The sequence below is a fragment of the Diaporthe citri genome (genome assembly GCF_014595645.1).
Source record: "Diaporthe citri strain NFHF-8-4 chromosome Unknown scaffold_8, whole genome shotgun sequence".
NCBI lineage: Eukaryota > Fungi > Ascomycota > Sordariomycetes > Diaporthales > Diaporthaceae > Diaporthe > Diaporthe citri.
In genome coordinates, this window is record NW_025064853.1 from 2,976,000 (window position 1) to 2,995,497 (window position 19,498).

The 19,498-nt window shown below is 51.3% G+C and overlaps 10 protein-coding genes across 10 annotated transcripts; 3 read left to right on the forward strand and 7 right to left on the reverse strand.

Moving 5' to 3' along the window:
- Window positions 1-477: 477 nt before the first annotated feature.
- INS49_015145 (uncharacterized protein) lies at window positions 478-916 on the reverse strand (the record flags this gene model as incomplete). The annotated part of the gene is made up of 2 exons (XM_043175831.1): window positions 478-525; window positions 575-916. The coding sequence occupies 2 exons, from the start codon at window positions 914-916 to the stop codon at window positions 478-480; spliced, it is 390 nt and encodes a 129-aa protein (XP_043020788.1).
- A 902-nt stretch (window positions 917-1,818) lies between these two features.
- Window positions 1,819-2,314, reverse strand: INS49_015146 (uncharacterized protein; the record flags this gene model as incomplete). Its single annotated transcript, XM_043175832.1, has 2 exons — window positions 1,819-2,162; window positions 2,251-2,314. 2 exons carry the CDS (start codon window positions 2,312-2,314, stop codon window positions 1,819-1,821), a joined length of 408 nt encoding a protein of 135 aa, XP_043020789.1.
- Window positions 2,315-3,116: 802 nt separating this feature from the next.
- INS49_015147 (uncharacterized protein) lies at window positions 3,117-4,243 on the forward strand (the record flags this gene model as incomplete). The annotated part of the gene is made up of 4 exons (XM_043175833.1): window positions 3,117-3,387; window positions 3,454-3,792; window positions 3,879-4,070; window positions 4,149-4,243. 4 exons carry the CDS (start codon window positions 3,117-3,119, stop codon window positions 4,241-4,243), a joined length of 897 nt encoding a protein of 298 aa, XP_043020790.1.
- Window positions 4,244-9,535: 5,292 nt separating this feature from the next.
- On the forward strand, window positions 9,536-10,144 carry INS49_015148 (uncharacterized protein; the record flags this gene model as incomplete). The annotated part of the gene is made up of 1 exon (XM_043175834.1): window positions 9,536-10,144. One exon carries the CDS (start codon window positions 9,536-9,538, stop codon window positions 10,142-10,144), a length of 609 nt encoding a protein of 202 aa, XP_043020791.1.
- Window positions 10,145-10,426: 282 nt separating this feature from the next.
- Window positions 10,427-11,284, reverse strand: INS49_015149 (uncharacterized protein; the record flags this gene model as incomplete). Its single annotated transcript, XM_043175835.1, has 1 exon — window positions 10,427-11,284. One exon carries the CDS (start codon window positions 11,282-11,284, stop codon window positions 10,427-10,429), a length of 858 nt encoding a protein of 285 aa, XP_043020792.1.
- A 731-nt stretch (window positions 11,285-12,015) lies between these two features.
- On the reverse strand, window positions 12,016-13,140 carry INS49_015150 (uncharacterized protein; the record flags this gene model as incomplete). The annotated part of the gene is made up of 1 exon (XM_043175836.1): window positions 12,016-13,140. The coding sequence occupies one exon, from the start codon at window positions 13,138-13,140 to the stop codon at window positions 12,016-12,018; it is 1,125 nt and encodes a 374-aa protein (XP_043020793.1).
- Window positions 13,141-13,544: 404 nt separating this feature from the next.
- INS49_015151 (uncharacterized protein) lies at window positions 13,545-14,273 on the reverse strand (the record flags this gene model as incomplete). The annotated part of the gene is made up of 1 exon (XM_043175837.1): window positions 13,545-14,273. One exon carries the CDS (start codon window positions 14,271-14,273, stop codon window positions 13,545-13,547), a length of 729 nt encoding a protein of 242 aa, XP_043020794.1.
- Window positions 14,274-15,123: 850 nt separating this feature from the next.
- On the reverse strand, window positions 15,124-15,414 carry INS49_015152 (uncharacterized protein; the record flags this gene model as incomplete). The annotated part of the gene is made up of 2 exons (XM_043175838.1): window positions 15,124-15,154; window positions 15,206-15,414. 2 exons carry the CDS (start codon window positions 15,412-15,414, stop codon window positions 15,124-15,126), a joined length of 240 nt encoding a protein of 79 aa, XP_043020795.1.
- A 1,175-nt stretch (window positions 15,415-16,589) lies between these two features.
- INS49_015153 (uncharacterized protein) lies at window positions 16,590-17,116 on the forward strand (the record flags this gene model as incomplete). The annotated part of the gene is made up of 2 exons (XM_043175839.1): window positions 16,590-16,629; window positions 16,701-17,116. The coding sequence occupies 2 exons, from the start codon at window positions 16,590-16,592 to the stop codon at window positions 17,114-17,116; spliced, it is 456 nt and encodes a 151-aa protein (XP_043020796.1).
- An 854-nt stretch (window positions 17,117-17,970) lies between these two features.
- Window positions 17,971-18,844, reverse strand: INS49_015154 (uncharacterized protein; the record flags this gene model as incomplete). The annotated part of the gene is made up of 2 exons (XM_043175840.1): window positions 17,971-18,162; window positions 18,245-18,844. The coding sequence occupies 2 exons, from the start codon at window positions 18,842-18,844 to the stop codon at window positions 17,971-17,973; spliced, it is 792 nt and encodes a 263-aa protein (XP_043020797.1).
- Window positions 18,845-19,498: the final 654 nt, after the last annotated feature.

Consider the following 19,498-nt stretch of genomic DNA (forward strand, 5'->3'; position numbering starts at 1 on the left):
GAGGCGCGGAAGAGATTTGGGTAGTTGACCCAGGAGTGACAAGAACAAGCGCCAACCGTCAAACCGCGGCTCGGCTGAGATGTCTTGGTCCGTCACTGGTGGCTGTGCCACCTGGCCCAGGTCCCAACACATCTCGACTGACTGGATATCAGAGAGTGCATTTGCGGGTAAGAGGCTCGGGAGGTTCTGGATTAGAGGCATGCCGGAGATATGGATCCGGTTGGTAGAGTAGAGGATATCGATGCCTTCAATGTACCTGTCAAGATGATCAGCCGATGAAACCACAAACGGGGACTTGCATCCCGTGTGCTCCCCTGGGTGAAAGAACGTACGCCTGCCTACATGTCATGAGCCAGCCCATGACGCCCAAATAGCATCTCGAAATATCGCCGGTATCACCAGGAGGAGCATCACATGACTGAGTACTTCTCCGGAGACATGTGTCGGCCGCAGGCTGACTCGCCAAGTCTCTCGCGTCTAGCTTGGCGCCTTGCATGTGCCAACGCTCCACGAACCAGACCGGATCTCGGTGACACACGCAGCTGTACCACTGCCAGGCGCGAGGCTTTCTCACCTGGCGAGAGGCCGAATGCCCCTGGTCGAGGACGTCGACACCGCCCGCGTGCATGATCTTCCTGGGAGGCCTGGCCCGCAGCGGCCGGTCGTACCGCAGGTCCATGTGGACGACGCGGTCGCCGAAGGCCTCGACGAGGATCATCCGGCGCAGGTCTGGAGACAGCCGCTCAAAGAAGATGCCATTGTGCGGAGCTGGGACTGTCGTGGTCACGTCTTGTGCGGCGGTGTTCTCGCCGCGTGGAGGTGGTGGCGGCAGAAATGGCAAGGGAGGTATCTCGATGGTGTCATGGCTCTCCTGCCATATTTGACGCTGGGCCCAGTTGATGAGTGTGCTCCACATTGTATGACGACGAAAGATGGTTCGTCTTGTGAGGCGTACGGCGTCGTGGGAATGGTGTTTCTCCCCCGCGCTTACCGATATATCAAGTCAAACCCGGTAGTTGGTTGGCAAGCTGGCGCTTGCAGGCGCCAGTCTGATGTTTCAGCCGCAACGCAGCCCAATCACTGAAGCTTACGTATGCGATCTATAATACTGGATGTACCCACTAATTCTCTTCTTTCACCCCCATTGCTTTGTACTCCCACCCACCAAGGCCACACCCCTCCGGATAACCTCCACAACTGCATTTTTGAAAAAGGCTATAATATCAATGAGGCCATTTTATTTTCTCTGAACAAGGCTGCACATGATTCTTAGAAGATACAGACCGGGCGTGCATACAACAAAATGGCCCCAGGCCATTATGGATGACATATCAGTCCTCAGTTGGCGCGTGTGCGCATCAAGGGGCCAAGTCTATTGCGTGCATAGAGGTCTACAACTTTGTTGATGCCGTTTCCCAGCATCTAGCGGTCACCCGTTCAACGATTTGTCTCAGTAGTTCACAGTGATGTAACATGACACGCCCATTTCACACATTCATTGGACTTTTGTCATTGCCAGGATCAGCTTTTATTGTGATTGAAGCAAATCAATTTCTGTGTGCCTTAAGAGTTTGACGAGGGTGGCGGATATTTGACATCCAATAGGTAGAGGAATTGCATGCGGCATGCGATTGCACTCCGCCCAGAACGTATCAAATTCACCGCTCGTGTAAATAAACCAAAGAAAGGATATCAAAGGAGTGACGTCGAATCAAAGATCAAATTCAAGCAACCACATTGCGTCTGAAACACCCCGCTGACACCCTCCACCAGAACGAAATGGCTTGATCAGCTGAACTGAATAGCCTCTGTCACTGCTTAGTAGTTCAAGATATCGTCCTGGGACTCTCGGCGATAGTTTCTCGAGATATCATCTGGGGACTGTCGGCGGTAGTTTCTCGAGATGTCGTCTGGAGACTGCCTCTTGGAAGCCTTCACGTCGTCCTGGGCGTCGCGGCGGTAGTTTAGGATATCGTCCTGGGATTGGCGCGCAACAGCATCGCGGCGGTAGTTTCTCGAGATGTCATCTGGGGATTGCCTCTTGGAGACGTTGGCGTCGTCCTGGCCACCGCGGCGGTAATTCAAGACGTCGTCCTGGGATTGACGGCGGTAGTTCAAGATGTCGTCCTGGGACTGGCGCGCAACAGCTACATTGCCGACGGCTGGGTATGATGAAAATGTCAGCATGTTTTGTTCTGGCGGGTATGAACATGTGCGCTTGGGTAGAAATGAAACGGGCCGCACACTTACAGCCTGCGGGAGCTGCGAGGGCGGACAGGAAAGGTGTAAGCAGGAGGAGGGTGGCGGGCTTCATTTTGATGGCTCGTGCTTGACGATCTGAGAGGCTTCAATTGCCGCTTTTTTGAACTCTTGCTTGATTAATTAGATGAATTTGGGGTGGATGCTGATGGACAACGGGAAAACTCACTTATACCAACGGAGACATACCTCCTTTTTATACTTCGAGGCACGCGCGCTCACGGAACGTTCTCACTCGAATGGGGGACAAAGATCGCATTCCTATCTCCTTCATCGGGACCAATCCAGGCATCCGTGCCGAACTCGGCTCTATTGCACTCTCCCGGCTTTCAATAATTGGATTGGAAAACTTCCGCTGACTCTGCCCGAAAATACCTCTCGACTGTGGGTTCCACCAAGACACGCGTCCGACCATATACATATGGCCCTATCGAATGATCAGAATGTTGAGCAGTAAAGCTTTGGGCTGAAAAGGGTCAGACTCCGAGGCACGGCATCAAATACAGTGGGAGAGCAGTAAGCGCTAATTCGTATGAGACCTGCATTTGCGACCCTTTGCTCCAATAGCGGCGATGGCGACATGAGCTTGTTTTCACGTTTGCGGTTATTTGATGATTTTGGAGAAACAGCGCAACTTGTCATGTCATTCTTGCATGTGCAGTGCATGTAAGGATCTGGTTCAGGCCGCCCACATCGATATGTGTCTCAGTGTCAGCTGGCTACATTCGATAACTCTTAGGTCGTTGCTGTTTGTAGGATCGTTTTTCCCAGTACCCCTTATTCTCTTCATCCTTTCTAGTTCAATTTACTGAACGAACTCAACAAGGCAGAACATCTCGATCTCAATATCTCGCAACATGAACAGCTTCAAGTGGCCTGGTCTCATGTCTGGCAAGCAGGCTTACCGAGAGATAAGCGATGAGGCATCATTTGACATTAGTTCAGAAGACCACCTCCTGGGCGAGGAAAGCCAAGTTCTGAGGTTCAAGAGGGATAGAGGAAGCCCCCGGTTTCTCAGTGTGGCAACAATTCTCCATCTCGCTTGCTTCACATTCTACACTGCCTTGTTTTTTGTCTTGCGCATCTCTACGCAGAGCGAGTGCGCCTATGATCAAACCCAAGTGTGGTGTAAGTCAGACTGTTTTTATCGAACAGGTGAACCTTAATGGAACCCAGCTAATTCAGGCTCCGCAGCACCGGCCAGATCAGCACTGAAGCCCACCAAGTTGCTCTTCCAGAACGAGATCATGGACCCGAATCCCTTTCGTGGAATGCCACGGCCAGAGTTGGATGAGGCCTGGGACGAGCTGACACAGTATACCAGCATCAAAGTCACGGCTGAGGACCTGAGGCGAATCAACCGTACCTCGGTGCAGCTCTCTGATGGCTCGGGGATGTACTTCAGCGGACTGAATGTGCATCATCAACTGCACTGCCTGAAGATGATACGGCAGGCGATGTATCCAGACTACTATTTCAAGGGCGGAAAGCCGCCCCGTCACCAGGAAGATCACATTGATCACTGTATTGACAGTCAGTTCTCTCTATTTTACACCGCCTTCATTTGACAAGGTTTCTTCAATCATGCCACCACCTGCGGCGATACTAACAGGCCTCAGATATCCGAATGGTTCTGATGTGCAAAGCCGACATCTCCCTCGCGACTTATGACTGGGTTGATAACAACCGAAAGCCTCTTACTCATTTCCATACCGAGCACAGCTGTTACGACTTCGCATCTGTCGATGACTGGGCCCGCCAGCATAACGTGAACATGTACGACAACGTGTCGCTGGTCCACCCTTTTCTTGGTGAGCGTGGGATCTTCCCGGAAAATACACATGCAACACGCGCCGCAGGTAACTGACCATTGTTTCCCACATTGAAAGGGACGTCCTACCCTCTAGACGCCAATGGAAAGCTGGTGGTCACCGAAGACGGAGACCCCTTCCTAGGGAACAAGATAATACCGCCGCCTGTTTGAATTTCCTTGATTCTGGTGGTCTCATACCACAAGAAATCCCCCATGGAGGACGAGAGGGTTGGGGGATCGCTACCTGATGCACACAACAGGCAGCGGGTGTCTCGCCACACATCGATAAGCCAACTTTTCCCGTGGACTGATGTATTGAATGGGATTTCTGCAGCTGTTATGAGATAGGTTGCTCTGGGAATCTGATTCAGTGAACTTTGTCAAGAAATTGAGCTCTTTTTCAGGCGGCTTGTCGTCTTCTCGGCCAGAAACTGAGATTGTGAGACGAAAACGGTGGTGGTTTTTTTTTGTTGTTTTTCTTTCTTTCTTTCTTTCTTTTTTTTTTTTTTTTTTTTTTTTTTTTTGCTATCTACAGACCAGGTCCGAAACGACCAGGATCATGCCAACAAATCATGTGCTCCATAGCATCGTACTAGCTGGACTGTAAGGATTTTACGTGCACATTGCAGAACACAAACCACCTGAATTTACATGAACTGTCACTTGATAGATTGTCCTAGACTCACTGCTCGATAATTCGAAATGTGGAACCGTTTTTGCACTACCCAACTCCGGGAACCCAAACCAGCGGTGAGGACTGAGCCGTTGGTGGTCAGCGTCGTCCGTGAGACATGCGGCTGCTGTCGATAAGAACGGAGACATCAGCCCCAAGCGAGAACCCTACGGACCTTTTTTGGAGCTAGCCATGAGACATGGAGTGGACTATAGCTTATTTGCATGTTGACACAAAACGGGAGAGCTATATGTGTGATAGGTCTGTGCCGTACCAAATATGCAGTCTTCATGCATAACACTCGCGGATTACTTTAAGGGGCATAGTTCACAGCGACACAGGTTCTCAGCCTCCGGAATATTTTTGATTCAGCGGTGGTGCGCCCATCTCTCAGTCCGAACGAGGAGTCGAACATTTGGTGCGAGGGTGAGTCCCTGTTACTTCTTGCAATAATGCAGGGAGCTCAAGGACGACACCACACCCTGAACGGGGACTTTGTTTTGAAGTATTAGATGTGCATGTGGCAGCCAGGCCAGGTATTGGGAAGGTTTGGGTGATGTCTTAGAAGCTCTTTGAGGGCGAGCTCATTCCAGTGAGTAGGGTTTTGAGATACGTGAGACTGGAATCGGGATTTAGGCTTCGATAGGTTGTTTCATTTCCCACATCAGTCTTTCATGTGCCCTTGAATAATTATTATGCTAGAACACAATAGCACGATATGCAAAGAAATTGTCTGCAACATTGCAAACTTTTAATCCTCGCTGCCTTGAAATACTACTGACCCATATTGAACGCAAGTATGTGCCTTGATCACTCACTTCCTGAGACTTTTTGTCACTAAGTTAACTACACCTATTGGCTGACTTTTGGCTGAGCCGAGTGAGCTGAAACACACTTGGTACCACGAGGTTGACTACAAATAAGTACACCGAGACACGGCTAGACGGCGATAACCAACCAGTGAATATTGGCCCAATGTCCCCGGTCTGAGACACCCACGGCATCTTTGTGGGGTTCCGCCTTGTCAACCCTAAGATCGCCAAGTGAATCTCGGGCCTGAACTTGTACATACAATTTCTTCGGCTCGGGGTTCTTGCGGTACGCAGACTGAGGACCTGGCCCGGGAGGGTATTGGCCATTCGCTGAGCGCTGCTGCATGGGTCCGCGGAAGGGATATGCCGCTTCCCAACGGCGTATCCTACCTAGGTATTCAAGCACGCATATTTTCGCGGTCAAGGGCAGAGCATGGTACGGAGACCAGTTTCGTGCTGGGGAATCGGAAATGTCTAATGACGGTCTCACCAACCAGAGGTCTGTGGCTGGTTTGGATTGGACTCCTCCATCGTCTCTGTGGTGCTTTGGTGTGATACCCCAAAAGAGGTCTGTAAGTCGAGGGCTTGATCAAGTGATCCAGTGGGTGGCACACTCATGCATGGAGGTCTAGATGTAGGCTTGAAACTAGCTTCTAAACTTCGCATGTTGCGCCCTGCATGATAAGCACTCTAGCACCATGCGAACTGTCGGTTACTAATTAGTCCCAACTCAGTTGAAAGAATGACAAAGCGATACGCTGTGCAGTGCATGCCAGATTTTCTGACTCAGATGTTGCCCGGTCGCAGCTGACCTGCATGGGATTTTCCGAGTCTGACATGAATATTGCGACCGGTCTGTTAAGACCGGATTGTCCTGGATCTTACATAAGACTATGGGATGGGAAGTCTTTGAGCTGACAACTGTTGAGTAGATAGACTTTTCGGGATGGAACGGGCAGAGGACACAATCACAATTCAAGCGTATGTTGGTGTACTGAGATTGGAAACACGTCTGACGGCGTTGAGTTGGACATGGCCCCAAGTGACCTTCTTGAATGTCTCCAGTGCGAGCAAAGTCATTCTTGGGTCGATAGTACTTGCTTGATTCAGGCAAAACAGCCCATCCTGCTGGGCAATGCTTATGAAGCCACTGCATTAGTTAGAGCCTCCCTGAGGTAGGTTGTTGAATTCATCTTCTTCTCAGGTTGAGTAAGATACACAACAGTGCGATCTCTCGAAGTTGTCCTTGGATTTCAGATAACACATAGATTCAACTTTCCGAATTGCCTTCCAAGCTGATCTCCTGCCCACTAGCATCTTCACAGAGAAGGCTGAGCAAGGTTTGCCCACTGAAATGATCTCTGTAAGCCAGAAGGCCAAGCCTGTGGGATGCAGTGTTGTGTGCCCGTACCAGCACCGGTGTATGAGCTGACCCATGATATTTGGGATATCGCTGCCATGTGCTCCAGAAATGACTAGAATGTTTGGGACAATGACTTTCATATGAACAAGGGTTTGTTTGAACTTTCTCTAGGTCCACTTGGTGACCAAGCGCTGGATAGTCCGAGATTGTCTAATGAAATGCACGGGAAGAACCTTCTGCCACGAAATAGGCCCACTGGGCCCACTACGCCCTCTACAAATAGTGCTTCGGGGCAACCTTTCTGCTGCTCATTTCTAGTCAGCAATCAATTAGATTCCACCATACATGTGCTCTTATTCGTGATGTCTTCATGTGTACCCCAGGGAACATCACGACAGTGTCAGAAGGGGTCACTCCGGCACTGACAGAGGGTTAACAGGTCGGAGAATGAGTCACCAAAAAGCCTGCCTGCCAGTCGAACAAAAAGTACACATGCTCCATGACCCTGTCATTGTGTACGGCGGACGCCCCTCCCCTGGGCTTACCTACTGATACAAATACAGCCAGGCTTCCGAGCACTACTCCATCGTGTGTTGGGACTGCACGACATCGCGTGTGTGTGCCAATGATCCGACAAGGGAGACAGGCGGGAAGGGTGCAAGTCAACTCGGAAGGGACAATGACTTGATCATTGATACTTTTCGACAGCTGCATTGGAAGGTATGAGACAACCTGGAATCATCCCGGCCGCATTTATTGTAAGCCGTAATTCATTGTTTTGGACGGCGAGCGTCTTTCAATTGTACTACTATGTTAAGACGCAGAAGATTAGGGAGATTTGAATCGTCCGAGGTAATTTTTCGTATGGAACCATTTATTCCCAAGTTTCTGAATGTCTGCTATACTGTGGCTGGTACGTAATTGACGTTTTGGTATGCATAATGGTCAATATAAGGTTTCTTTTCTTATCTTTTCGTCTTATTTTGAGTCCAGTGTTACCGCTTCAGCGTTTCAAACAATTCTATGAAAGTCGTCAACATCCAAACTTTTATCTTGCCACTAGGCTAACTACAGCACTAGTCTCCTCTAATTATTAGGCACGCCTGTTGGTAAGCCATGGGCTGGGACGTCCTGGATCACATTGGCCAACACGAAGTTTCTGCAGCGGCTGCACGTAAGCTGACCAACCCCTCAAGATACCACGCCACTTCTGCACGCAAGGACTCGGGCAGGCAATGAACTCTCCAAAATCGGACGCACGTATCATCGCCCTCGACGAAATTATCGAGAGGCACGTATTATGTTCGGCGGGTGCAGAGTGTTACATTTCTCTTGTCCCGCCAATTCAGCTCAAATACATACACGAGCAGCAGAATATACTGTGCATGGAAGCCGGGCCAACCCTGTCTCTACAGGGTTTCCGTTAAAAGATTACCCATGCCAGTACAACTCCCCATAAAGAATGTAACCAAATCTAACCAATCATAACTTCTAATTTATACTTTTTCAATTAAACCTACACCGTTACAGCGCATACGGGATGTAATGCTACAGAAAAGCTACCTTTTTTCCATATAATTTTGCCTTGAAAAGCTGGTATTGTTATTGTGGCACGCATAGACAAAACAATAAAGTCAGGGGATCCTTCGCTAACGCCATAGAAGTCACGAATTAGGCTTCTTTTTCAGGAAGCCCTGTACATAGGCAGTATGCCAGATGCTTTGGGGGTTACAGACATATGATACACGCTTCTCGCAAATCTGTTGGCCGCGCATTCGCTGGACGGCTTCAGTCTCCAGTTAGCCAATTATGGCCGCCATTTGACGTGGCGCAAGACGAAACTCTCTGACCTTTAAGTGAGAGCTTTTCAGCTAGGAGAACAATTGAAACGATGTGCGCGGTGGGACAGCCCGAAGCGCAGAAGCGCGCTGATGTGTTTATGTGGAACCTCGGCCAATGGTCTGCAAAGAAGGTGAATCCTTTGGGTCAGCTCCGAGTGTCTGTTTAACCTTCCCCTTGTCTTTCCCAGCCCATGCACTCCCTCATTTCCCTCTCCCAAATATTTTCCATGCCTGTCTTGGCCCCAGCATTACCGAGTTTCAGCCTCCGTCCGCAATCTATCCGAACTGCCAGACGATCGCAATGACATCCCCAACATCAGTGCAGAGCGTGATCACCGTGTACAGGACGCGCCCCATCCTTGGGCCGCTTACCACAGAGTTCACTGCGCCACCAGATTGCAGCTTTGCCGGTGTCTCTGGCACACCTCTCAGCATCGGCTTTCTGGGGCAAACTTGTGTTGGGGACGCCTTGGCAGATGCATCGACCTGTTGGCCGCCGGCAACTCCTGCTGCACCATCCGCAACGACGCCGTTAAGCGGGTGGGGGTTCTACTCCCCTGGCATTTCGTGTCCGGCCGGACACACCACCGCTTGTTACGCCACACATGGATTCCGGACCGGCTGGGACATGCAGTACACAATGGAGGAGGGGGAAACGGCGGTTGGTTGCTGCCCGACGTACGTGCCGGCCACGAGCTCTCTATCCAAGGGTTCACGTATCAAGTCCTAACGTGTATCTATATATGTCTCTCCAGTGGATATGCTTGTACCAGGATGGGAAATGGCCAGACTTGCGTCCAGACCGTCACAGATGTGCTTCTGACGGCTAGTTGCTCTGCGGGCAGCTTCGTCTCGTCAGACACTGCGACGTTTCCCGTCGTCTATACGAGCTTCAGTGCTGAGGGCTCGTCAACAGCCTCCCTGTTGAGGCTCCCCATAGCAGCACCCATGGTCCAGATCAATTGGAGGAGCGAGGATTTGTCGCCCGCCACTCAAACCGCCTCCTCTGCATCCACCCCTGGCGCAGGAAGTTCAAATTTCGCAGGAAGTTCAAATTCAACTTCAAGCGGCTCTATTTCAGCCGGAGCCTTGGCCGGTGCTGTCATCGCCGGGGTCGTGGTCCTCTTTGCTATCGCGGTAGCAATCTTCAGATTCATGAGGTGGCGCAGGGCACGCCGCAACGCCAGTGCGGAGCAGGTGAGGGACGACACGATGAAACCAAGATACGATGGCAATCACAGGGGCAGCACTGAGCTACCAGCGAGCTATGACCGTCCTGAATTGTCCGAAATGCGAATCCCGAGCGAGCTATCGGGAGGCCAGGGTCCCGCGGAGTTGCCAGCGTCATCACAAGGGCCTCGTGCAGTCCAAGGCCAGCCTTAGCAGGTGGTTGTTTGTCAGCCAGTCACGGTGGTGAGGACCTTTTGTGTACTGATCCCAGACAGTACGGCTGTTGTGTCAAGCGTGGCACATGTAGGACTGGCTGGCCAGGGAAGAAGATTATCGAGACTCGATGACGAATAGAGGAAAATTGTCACACATGCTGGAAGATGCATAGTATCGGTGAATATTACTGATCCAGGCTTTTCTGTAACTCTACCCCCTGACCATCTATGGCAAAAAAAGCAATTTACAGAATTTTTTAAAAGATGCCATCGTATCCTTCTAATTGAAGACCACCGTTTTCGTAACGTTCAGGAACACCCTCCTCTCAGCGTACCATTTCACCGCAGCGGCTAGGACCTGGCTCTCGACGTTCGAGCCCTCCTCGACCAGGTCCTTGGGGCTCATGCTATGATCGACCCGGGCGACACGCTGCTCGATGATGGGGCCCTCGTCCAGGTCGGCCGTGACGAAGTGCGCCGACGCGCCGATGATCTTGACGCCGCGCTCGTAGGCCTGGTGGTAGGGCTTGGCGCCCTTGAAGGAGGGCAGGAAGCTGTGGTGGATGTTGATGATCCTGCCGCTCATGGCCTCGCACAGCATGGGCGAGAGGACCTGCATGTAGCGGGCCAGCACGACCAGCTCGACGTTGTGCTCCCTCACCAGCTCGAGGATCCGGCCCTCCTGCTGGGACTTGGTGTCCTTGGTGACCGGCAGGTGGTGGAACTCGATGCCGTAGCTCCGCGCCAGGTCCCCGAACTCCGGGTGGTTCGACACGATGACGGGCACCTCGATGCGCAGCTGGCCCGTCTTGGCCCGGAACAGCAGGTCGTTGAGGCAGTGCCCGATCTTGGACACCATGATGAGCACGCGCGTCTTCTGCGCCACGGGGTGGATCTCGTAGTCCATCTTGATCTCGGCCGCCAGGGCGTCGAAGGGCGCCCTGAGGGCGTCTACCGACGCCGTGGGGCCGAAGTGCACGCGCATGAAGAACTTGTTGGAGACGGGGTCCGAGAACTGCTGCAGGTCGATGATGTTGACGCTGTTGGAGGCGAAGACGCCGGTGACTGAGTGCACGATGCCCGGCTTGTCCGGACAGGACAGCGTGAGGATGTAATCATCGCCTTGGGGGGCTGCCATGTTGAGTGGGTGTCGACTTGGTGGTGATGGTGCTGTCTCGAAGGTGAGTCAACTTTTAGCTGTGGCAGCAATTTCCGGGTGATGTTGAATCCGGCTCAGATGTCGACGACCTCGGTGGACTCACACCGTTTCCAACAGCAAGCAGATCGTAATGAAATACTAGGTGTATGTATGTGTATATATGTCGTCTGCTCTATGACAAGTGCATGCGGCTCTTGAGTCCCTGTCAACGTCGCTGTCGGTCGCATCCAAAATGGTACGGCACGGCTCGGCTGGGTGGCATGAGTCGCTCGCAGAATTTGAATGGCCGCGAATGCCTGGTGGGGTCTTCCCTGTCCGTGGAAAAGGCCCGCCCTCGCCTTGTCATTTGCGGAGCAGACTCTTCCGCTAGAAGATTTTTGTCGGTCCGTCATCGGCACCAACAACAAGGCCCGGGGCTTTCCTTTGTTTGATGTCAAGAGCCCACCATCTCAATCTATTTCTGGGCTTTCCCCATGGGACAGACAGGTTCACAATGGTCTTGGCCCTCCGATGCGCCGCCGATGCGTCTATTGTTGTCAAATCAGCTGCCAATTTGACAGCTGCAGGCGTTCGTCCAGGGGGTCGCCAGCCATGGCACATGCACATGGCGAAACCATCAACACCGAAAGCCCAGACTTTAGCCCTCCGGTGTTAGCAACGTTCGAGGATCAACGTCCGATCTCGACAACTCTGTAGATACTGGCCAGGCATCAGTTTCCCGGTTCCGAGGTGGCGGCTGTCTTCACACTTCTGTACAACTTCTCGCTCCAACTGCTCAGCGGCTCCATTTCTGGAGGGTCATAGGGACTGTTAGATGACCTCCCTTTGTAAACAGTGACCTTGACAACCAACTTTTCCAGCGCATGCAGTTGTCCAAAGACTTTATCTCTGAGCCAATCCGCCATTAGCTGCGGCTCTGCTGGCTGTGACCACAAGATCACCACCTCAACGTCCAACTGTTTCAGGCTCTCGAACTGTTCCTGAAGCACTTCGAAGGCCTTGGCGACTAAGGCCGCCTTGCTGCTTTTCGACATCCATCTCTCGCTCTGAAGCGGTATGGCCAGATGCGCGTAGCGTATGAGTCGTAAACCCTCCGGGCTGGCGTTCCGGACAAAACACAGCAGCGATTCCGCCCCAAAGAACGAGAACGTGTTCCTCGCGTAGAAGTGATGCAGCAAGTCGCCATAGATGGTCCGACTCGATCTCATGATGTCGGTGAGGGAGCGGGGCTCGTCGTGTCTCCCCCACTCGAGTTCCATGCTCATGTCTCCGCAGATCAACTGCGTCAGGCAACTGTACACTACACAGCCTTGTCTCTTGGGCGCGGGAATGGGATCCAAGTAGGATCCCCCAACACGCAGAATCGCGCCGAGAGCCTGGCTTGGCGGGTCCTCGTCGCTGCGTATCTGCTGATGAGATGGCCAGTGAGGCGGCTGGGGCCCGTGATACTCAAAGAGAGGATACTTCGGGGGGCCTGGACACGGCTGGTAAACTTTCTTCGAGGGTAACACTAGCTCGTAGATTTGTTGTCGGATCTCGATTGGCAAGCTCAGGATACTGGCTGGTGAAACATTACTGCGGTGACCTGCAGCTTCGACCAACACTTGGCTGATGGGTTTGGACTTTGGCAAGCGGCCGTGCCGGAATTGATAGCTCCGTCTCTTGTTGTTGATGAGGCGCGGTATCCTTTTGCACTGTTTGATAGTCAGGTAAGGTCCTATGACGAAGACAACCAGGGCGCTGGTAAAAACGACCGAGACGGTGAGTTTGGAGGATTCCTTCAACCATCTTTTCGACCTGTGGGTGAAGTCGGAGCCAGTTGATGATGAACGCATTATTGTGACATTAAAGTGTTTGATGATGTTTAATTTTGATGAATCAATATTCTATAATTGAACTCCACGGTCGGCTCATTTCTTTATGGTTCGAGGTCGGTCTGCCCCTTCAGGGCTCAGCCCCGAAGGATCAAATGCCCAAGAGAGTCCTAGCACGGTTGCTGCCTGGACATGACAATCACGAAGTCCTAAATTCAGGAAATCGACCATGCACATATGTAAATCTGGCATTTCGTGCTTTCCTCTTCAATACAGCATAGGCATGATTATTTATCACAACACGCTTAGGCATTCCCAGGACCAATATCTACTAAGACAAAAGGAATCAATGAATGTATTTACCTGGTAATCTTAGATGACCACTATTAATTTTCTCCACTGCGCGACACCTGATCTAAGTCGATCTACTCAGTGTTCTCCACCTTCTTCCCGTTGTAGCCCTCAATGCGCCTGGCAAGGACCTTGTAGGCCTCCACCAGAAGGGCCTGGTCGGCTTGGCAGATGAGAGGGTCTTTCTTAAGAGAGCGGATCCATTTACCAACAGCCTTTGGTGACTTGATGTTCCGAGCGGTGTGCTTCAAGGAACGAACAATTGCGCCGTTGTCACGAGCGACGAGGTCCTCGGCGAACCGAGGCAGATCAAAGGCACGGAATGCGGCCGCCGCGTGGAACAGCTGCTTCGGGTTCGAGTGCGAGGGAACGAAGTCGCTGTAAAACGATCTAGCACCTTGGCTCACTTCGTGCACGAAGCTTTCGATGACCCAGTCAACACCGAAAGCGCCGACAAGGCTGAACTGATCGGTGTTCGGGAGAACGATGGTTGGGCCGGTCTCCTTGCAGCAAGCGTAAAAGGTACGAAGGTTTGGACAGTAGTGGTACAGAATGTCCGAGTTGATGTTTTCCTTGAGCACCAGGAGTTCATTGCCGTCGCGATAAGCGATGCAAACGCGGCTCTCACTCGATAGGAGCTTGGCACGCTGGAAAGGAGACAGCCCGCGCATCTGGCCCTGGACGACAACCTTCTTCGTTCCCCTGAGTTCAGTGTTGTCACAGAAGTCGAAAGTGTAGATTGTACTAGTAGGGGTCGAAGGCTTACGAGCCTTAGAGCCGGTGGAAGAGTTGGAGGTAGACATATTCATGTGGGTGTCCAAGCAATAGAGTTGCAGAAGTGTGTTGTTGATGTTGGTATGGATGATGGTGTGGTATGCAGATGTGATTGCAGTGGATGGTGGTGAGAAGGAATTTTCGCCAACTGGGAGAAGAAAACGGCTTGGTTAAATAGAAGTGAGATTTCCCTCGTTGGGAACGCATTGCCTTGTAATGCTGAGGTAGACAGCAGCACATCGTGAGGACAATAATACTGTCCTTGAAAGTCAATTAGTGCATACAATCGAGCTACACAAAGACTCCCAAAGTTCTCACAAGTGTTGTAAGTAGCTCCCATTACGCCCCTCGGGTCCCTTCAGTTGCGTCTCCATAGAACAAGGACATTGTAACACATTTCCTCATTAGACTGTGTCATTCCAAAGCCGCCTTTGTCCCCAAGAACGTGCGGTCAATGTACCCTTGACTACATTCCTTTTGTCGCCTCAACTCATTCGCAGACCATGAGTCGGCAAAATTCGCAAGGCTAAATCCATCCTCCTCGCTACTCAACCCGTTTGTTCAATGGAACTTCATGACGTATCAATTGCTGCCTAGCTACGCCATACATGGCTGGTGGACGGTCCTGTCCTCAGGACTTCGGTAGTCAGGGCTTTTGACCACATCAAAGCGGTATTCCCTTCACTGAGACCAAGCTGCATTTTAAAGACGCAAAGCGATAAGTTTTATGCCTAAACGATGCGTTGTGATGGATTTACAGGAACAGTGTCACGGCCAGTAGTGATTCACTTCATTGAAGTCTGATTTCTGATACCTGGTGATAAGCAAGCTACCCCCACCATACTCGCGTCCCAGTGACCGATCAGTTTGGTCCTACCCTCACAGCATATACCACTTTCCAAAAATCACACTCCCACCATCATCAGACGCTTTGGCGTTTCGAGCTCAAAAACGTGCTCACTTGGACTTTCCTGAGTTTCCGCCCGAGCCCGAGGATCCGCCTTTGGTACTAGACGCCTTGGAGGTGCTCTTGACGGCGGTCGTGCCGGCATTCGCATCGGCATTTAGAGTATCCAGAGAGACACCACTTCCCTGCCCCTGGCCCTGGCCCTGCCCCTTCCCAGACTTGCTCTCATTGTGCCCTCCCACGGTCGGCGGAATTCCAGACATGGTGATTTGATTTGCTGTCTGTGGTACTGGAAGGGTGTCTTGTTTTGCTAATGGCAAGTGCAGAGTTTCTGTTCGTACTTGATCGACTGTTTGGCCGGCCGGTACTCAAATGGTGTCTTATTGTCCTGTACGCAAGTGTGCTAGCTAGTAGGTTTTGATGTCTTGGTTGATTGATGACTGTTTGGTTGACTCTTTCGCTGCAGGTGTGGGAAGAATAGAATAACACTCCCGGAATGGTTCCATTTGCGGATATTTATAATAATTTGTGTTGTTCTTGATGTCAGTGACGGTCAAATACGAGAAGGTTGCTGTACATCACAGTCCTTTATACATCATCTGCTTTTTGATCCAATGTCCAACTCTCCTTACTTGTGAAGTGGAAACAGTGACTGGCAACAAGCTTAGGCTTTTGCTATATTCAAAATTGCATGACCAACCTTCCAAGGTAGCTCAGGCGTGACTTGTTGGTAGTATGGGACAAAGCAAGTATCGGCCACGTGGGTTCGCCTTTGTGACCTTTGTGACGGGAGCCTGAGTTGGGTTGGAATAATGATGGGACACCTATTCGATGACACTGCCATTTGTGATTTAGGCACATCTGTAATAAAATTCTGGCCTCTTTGCCATCATAGGATGTTTCTGCAATGATTTGACGAATAGCGTTATTTGGAGACACGGTCCTTGAATGACAAAGCCGCCGTCTAAGTCACGCAAGAACAAGTTGTAATTCTCGTGATTGGCAGATTATCCAAATGTACCTTCTGATTACTTGACATCGCAGGCCCAATTTTGTTGAAGACCAGCGGTTGAACACAATCCATGTGCGCGACAGCCACATCACAGTAACTTGTGGCATGACGGAGATTTTGGACTCCCTTTTTATATGTGTGTAAGCGTTTATCACTGTATGAAGGGACTGGATGAATACTGCTTAAGAAGCATATGTGTACAAATATAAAACGAGACCACCCACTTTTGTATGTGTACTAGCAGGTTGTAGCGAGAGATTGAGAACAGGACGTGTTCATAAGCTATCAATGATTATGATCAAAATCTTTCTGCAAGTTGGAATTAGGCTCGGCGACGGCAAAATCTCGGCTGATTTTGCATAACTATCGTCATGAATAGTTGATTTAAAAAAACACATTGTGGCCGAAGCCACAACAATAATAACAATGCTCAAGACGATGAGGAAAATGCCCAAGATGCTGCAGGGTGCGCCGCTCAACAGAACACGGGAAATGATGCGGATGCCGAGGCTGAAAACAACAATAATGCCCAGCAAGACCAAGCAGGCGGTACCCAGGAGGCAGGGGATGCTCAAGATGCAGGAAATGCGCAAGAAGCCGACAACACTCAAAATGAGGACAATGCTCAAGAGGATGCAGCCGATACGGCGGACGCTGAGGCTGAAAACAACAACAATGATAATAATGCTCAGCAAGACGAGCAGGTTGCCCAGGGAAATGCAGAAAATGCAGAAAATGTCCAGCAAAATGAGTCAGGCGGTGCTGCGGGTGCCCAGGATGAGGCGGCCACAGGAGAAGCGACGGGAGCTAACACCACGGGCGACAATGGGGGTGGCGTCAATCTCTTCGATTTGGCAATGCAAGGTTTCCAGCCTGTTGACTGTACGGGTATTGACGAGGCCGTCGTTGCCGCGAGTGGATTCAACTGCATCGGTGGGACTCGTGGTGCTTAGGTCACATTTGCACCGATGAGAGAGACGTATAGGGAGTTTTGGAACTGATCTGTGCATCCTCCCGTCATTACTTCTTAAGCCTTTCTCTTGAAAGAAATTAAACCCAGATCTTCCAGCGTGGTACAGTCGCACTCGTATGGATGATATGTGTGACCTATAGCGGTGACCTCCTTTTCAATGGCTGTTCTCGTCGATGAAGCCAGGCAGGGACAAAGGTATATGGCTTCTCGACGAACACGTTACATGACAAAGAAAAAATAGTGTCTCATCAGTCAACCTTTTGTTGACTCTTGAAACGTTCATGTGCGCCATACATCTATCGTATATCGCTGGGCATGGATCTGGCTGGGTAGTTTATTGATCAGCAGCCAGCAAGTCATGTTCTCGTTGTCAAGATGCAGGATCTTGGAAAGTAATGTGGTTTTCCTACTCGAACAAATACAGTAGTCTAGATAAACATCCTCGAGATCGACCCGTTGCTGACTAGAACTGAGATAATCCCCACAATAGGGTTCCGCTTTCAGTCTACGACGCCGTGAAAGTAAATTATGATGGGCTCTGTTTATACTACCATGTGCCTGCGACATAGACACAAATGCAGGCAGAGAAGTGTTCTTGACGAGGTTGATAGCATTCGAGCCCAGACCTCTGAGCTTTCAATTCGCATAGTTATATTGGCGTCTCAATGCATGTTCACATCCGAAAGTCATCCTGGAAAATTTCGACATTCCATAATATCTTCATCACATTTTCGTTTCATTTTCCGTTCTCACAAGAGATTCTCGATTGGTCGAGAACTACGGACCTTTCAGCAATAGAGGTTCCGACACGACCCAACTGACGTCGTTAATCACTCAGTCACATCCAGCTCCGTAGTACCTGTAAATCCCTTGGCTATACTTTTGTCGCCGGTCACTGGCCAAGTATGCCTTGATGTTGGGCCTCTCCTTGACCGCTTCATGCAGGGCAAAGACACCTTTGTAGTCACCGGAGTCCTCCAGCTTCTTGACGGCCTTGGGGAACATGAACTTGATACCATCGAAGCACTAAAAGTTCGTTAGGGACACACGTATTCCACATGAGGTTTAATTCACATGATTCATCAGCCCAAGTGTAAACAGGACTTACCTGGAACAGCACCAGATCGGCGTAGGTCAGCTTCCCGCCGTACAGCCAGGGCCCGTCGCCGCTCGCCTTGCTCTTGAGGACTCGCTCGAAGTAGCCGAGGAACTTTGGAAGGCGAGTGGCGACGTAGTCCTTGCTCTTCCTAAGGGACTCCTCCTTCTGGTCCTCGTAGTAGAGCCCACTGGCGATGGGGTGGTGGCAGTCGTGCGGCTCATTGCTCAGGCCGTCCAGTGCCGTGAGGGCCAGCTCATTGACGATGAACAAGCCGTCCTCGTCGTCATCACCGGGCTTCGGGGCAAGGCCCAGCTTTGGGCCGAGGTACAGCAGGATGTTGGGGGTCTGGTTGATGGTGAGGTCGCCGTGCTTCAGGATGGGTGGCGCCAATGGGGGAGGGCTGGTCTCATCGCCGATGTTCTTGGCGTCGACCTGGGCCAGCACCTCATTGACGCCGTCCTTGATGTGTGCGGTGTCTGTGTACGAGGCACCGGCTTCCTCGAGGGCCAGACGGACATGCTCGCCCCTGCCGGGGACTCCGGGCCAGTAGACTAGGTGGTACGGGACGTCCTTGGAGGACTTTTGGCGCTTGGCGGCGGGGGTGGACATGATGGATCCTTTGCGAGGTAGATACTGTGCTATTTGAGTCTGAAAGGGTACGACAGATGTCACAATTGGCCTTGCGAGAAGCAGCGTTGAAAGTGTTGAGGATGAAGTTCTGATGATGGGCCGACATGCCAGACCGAGAAGCATCATCAAGGTGCGGGGAGCTCGTTACGTCAGACAATTGTCAGGGTGTTCGATAGACCACGGTATGTACTGCTGCATGCTGCATGCAGGTTGCATTGGAAGCTCCACAATGGCTGTTACGAGCACGACTCGACCATAACTTGGTGGTTTTATCAACAATCTGGAGCAGTCATCAGATGGCATTCACACCTGTTCGATGCTCATTCAGATGTCCTGGTCCCTGAACCCACCTGTTGCTGGGTTAGGGTAGAAGGCTGGTCACCGAGCTTGAAGTGCCCAAGTACCCTTTTGCTCGCCAGGCAGGCGGGGATCAAGCAAGTGGCCCGTGCCGGACGGGGGCGAGGGCTGATAAGATCCGGTGACGTGAGCAGGGGTCTTGGCGCTACGGCAGCTGCAGCTGCAACCTGCAAGGCACCTCGCACCCTCTCGATGACGGCAGTCGTTTGTTGAACTGCCCGCCCGTTTCATCAGCCCGTCAGCATGGTTCCTCCTTCCGCCACCAGACATCGACTT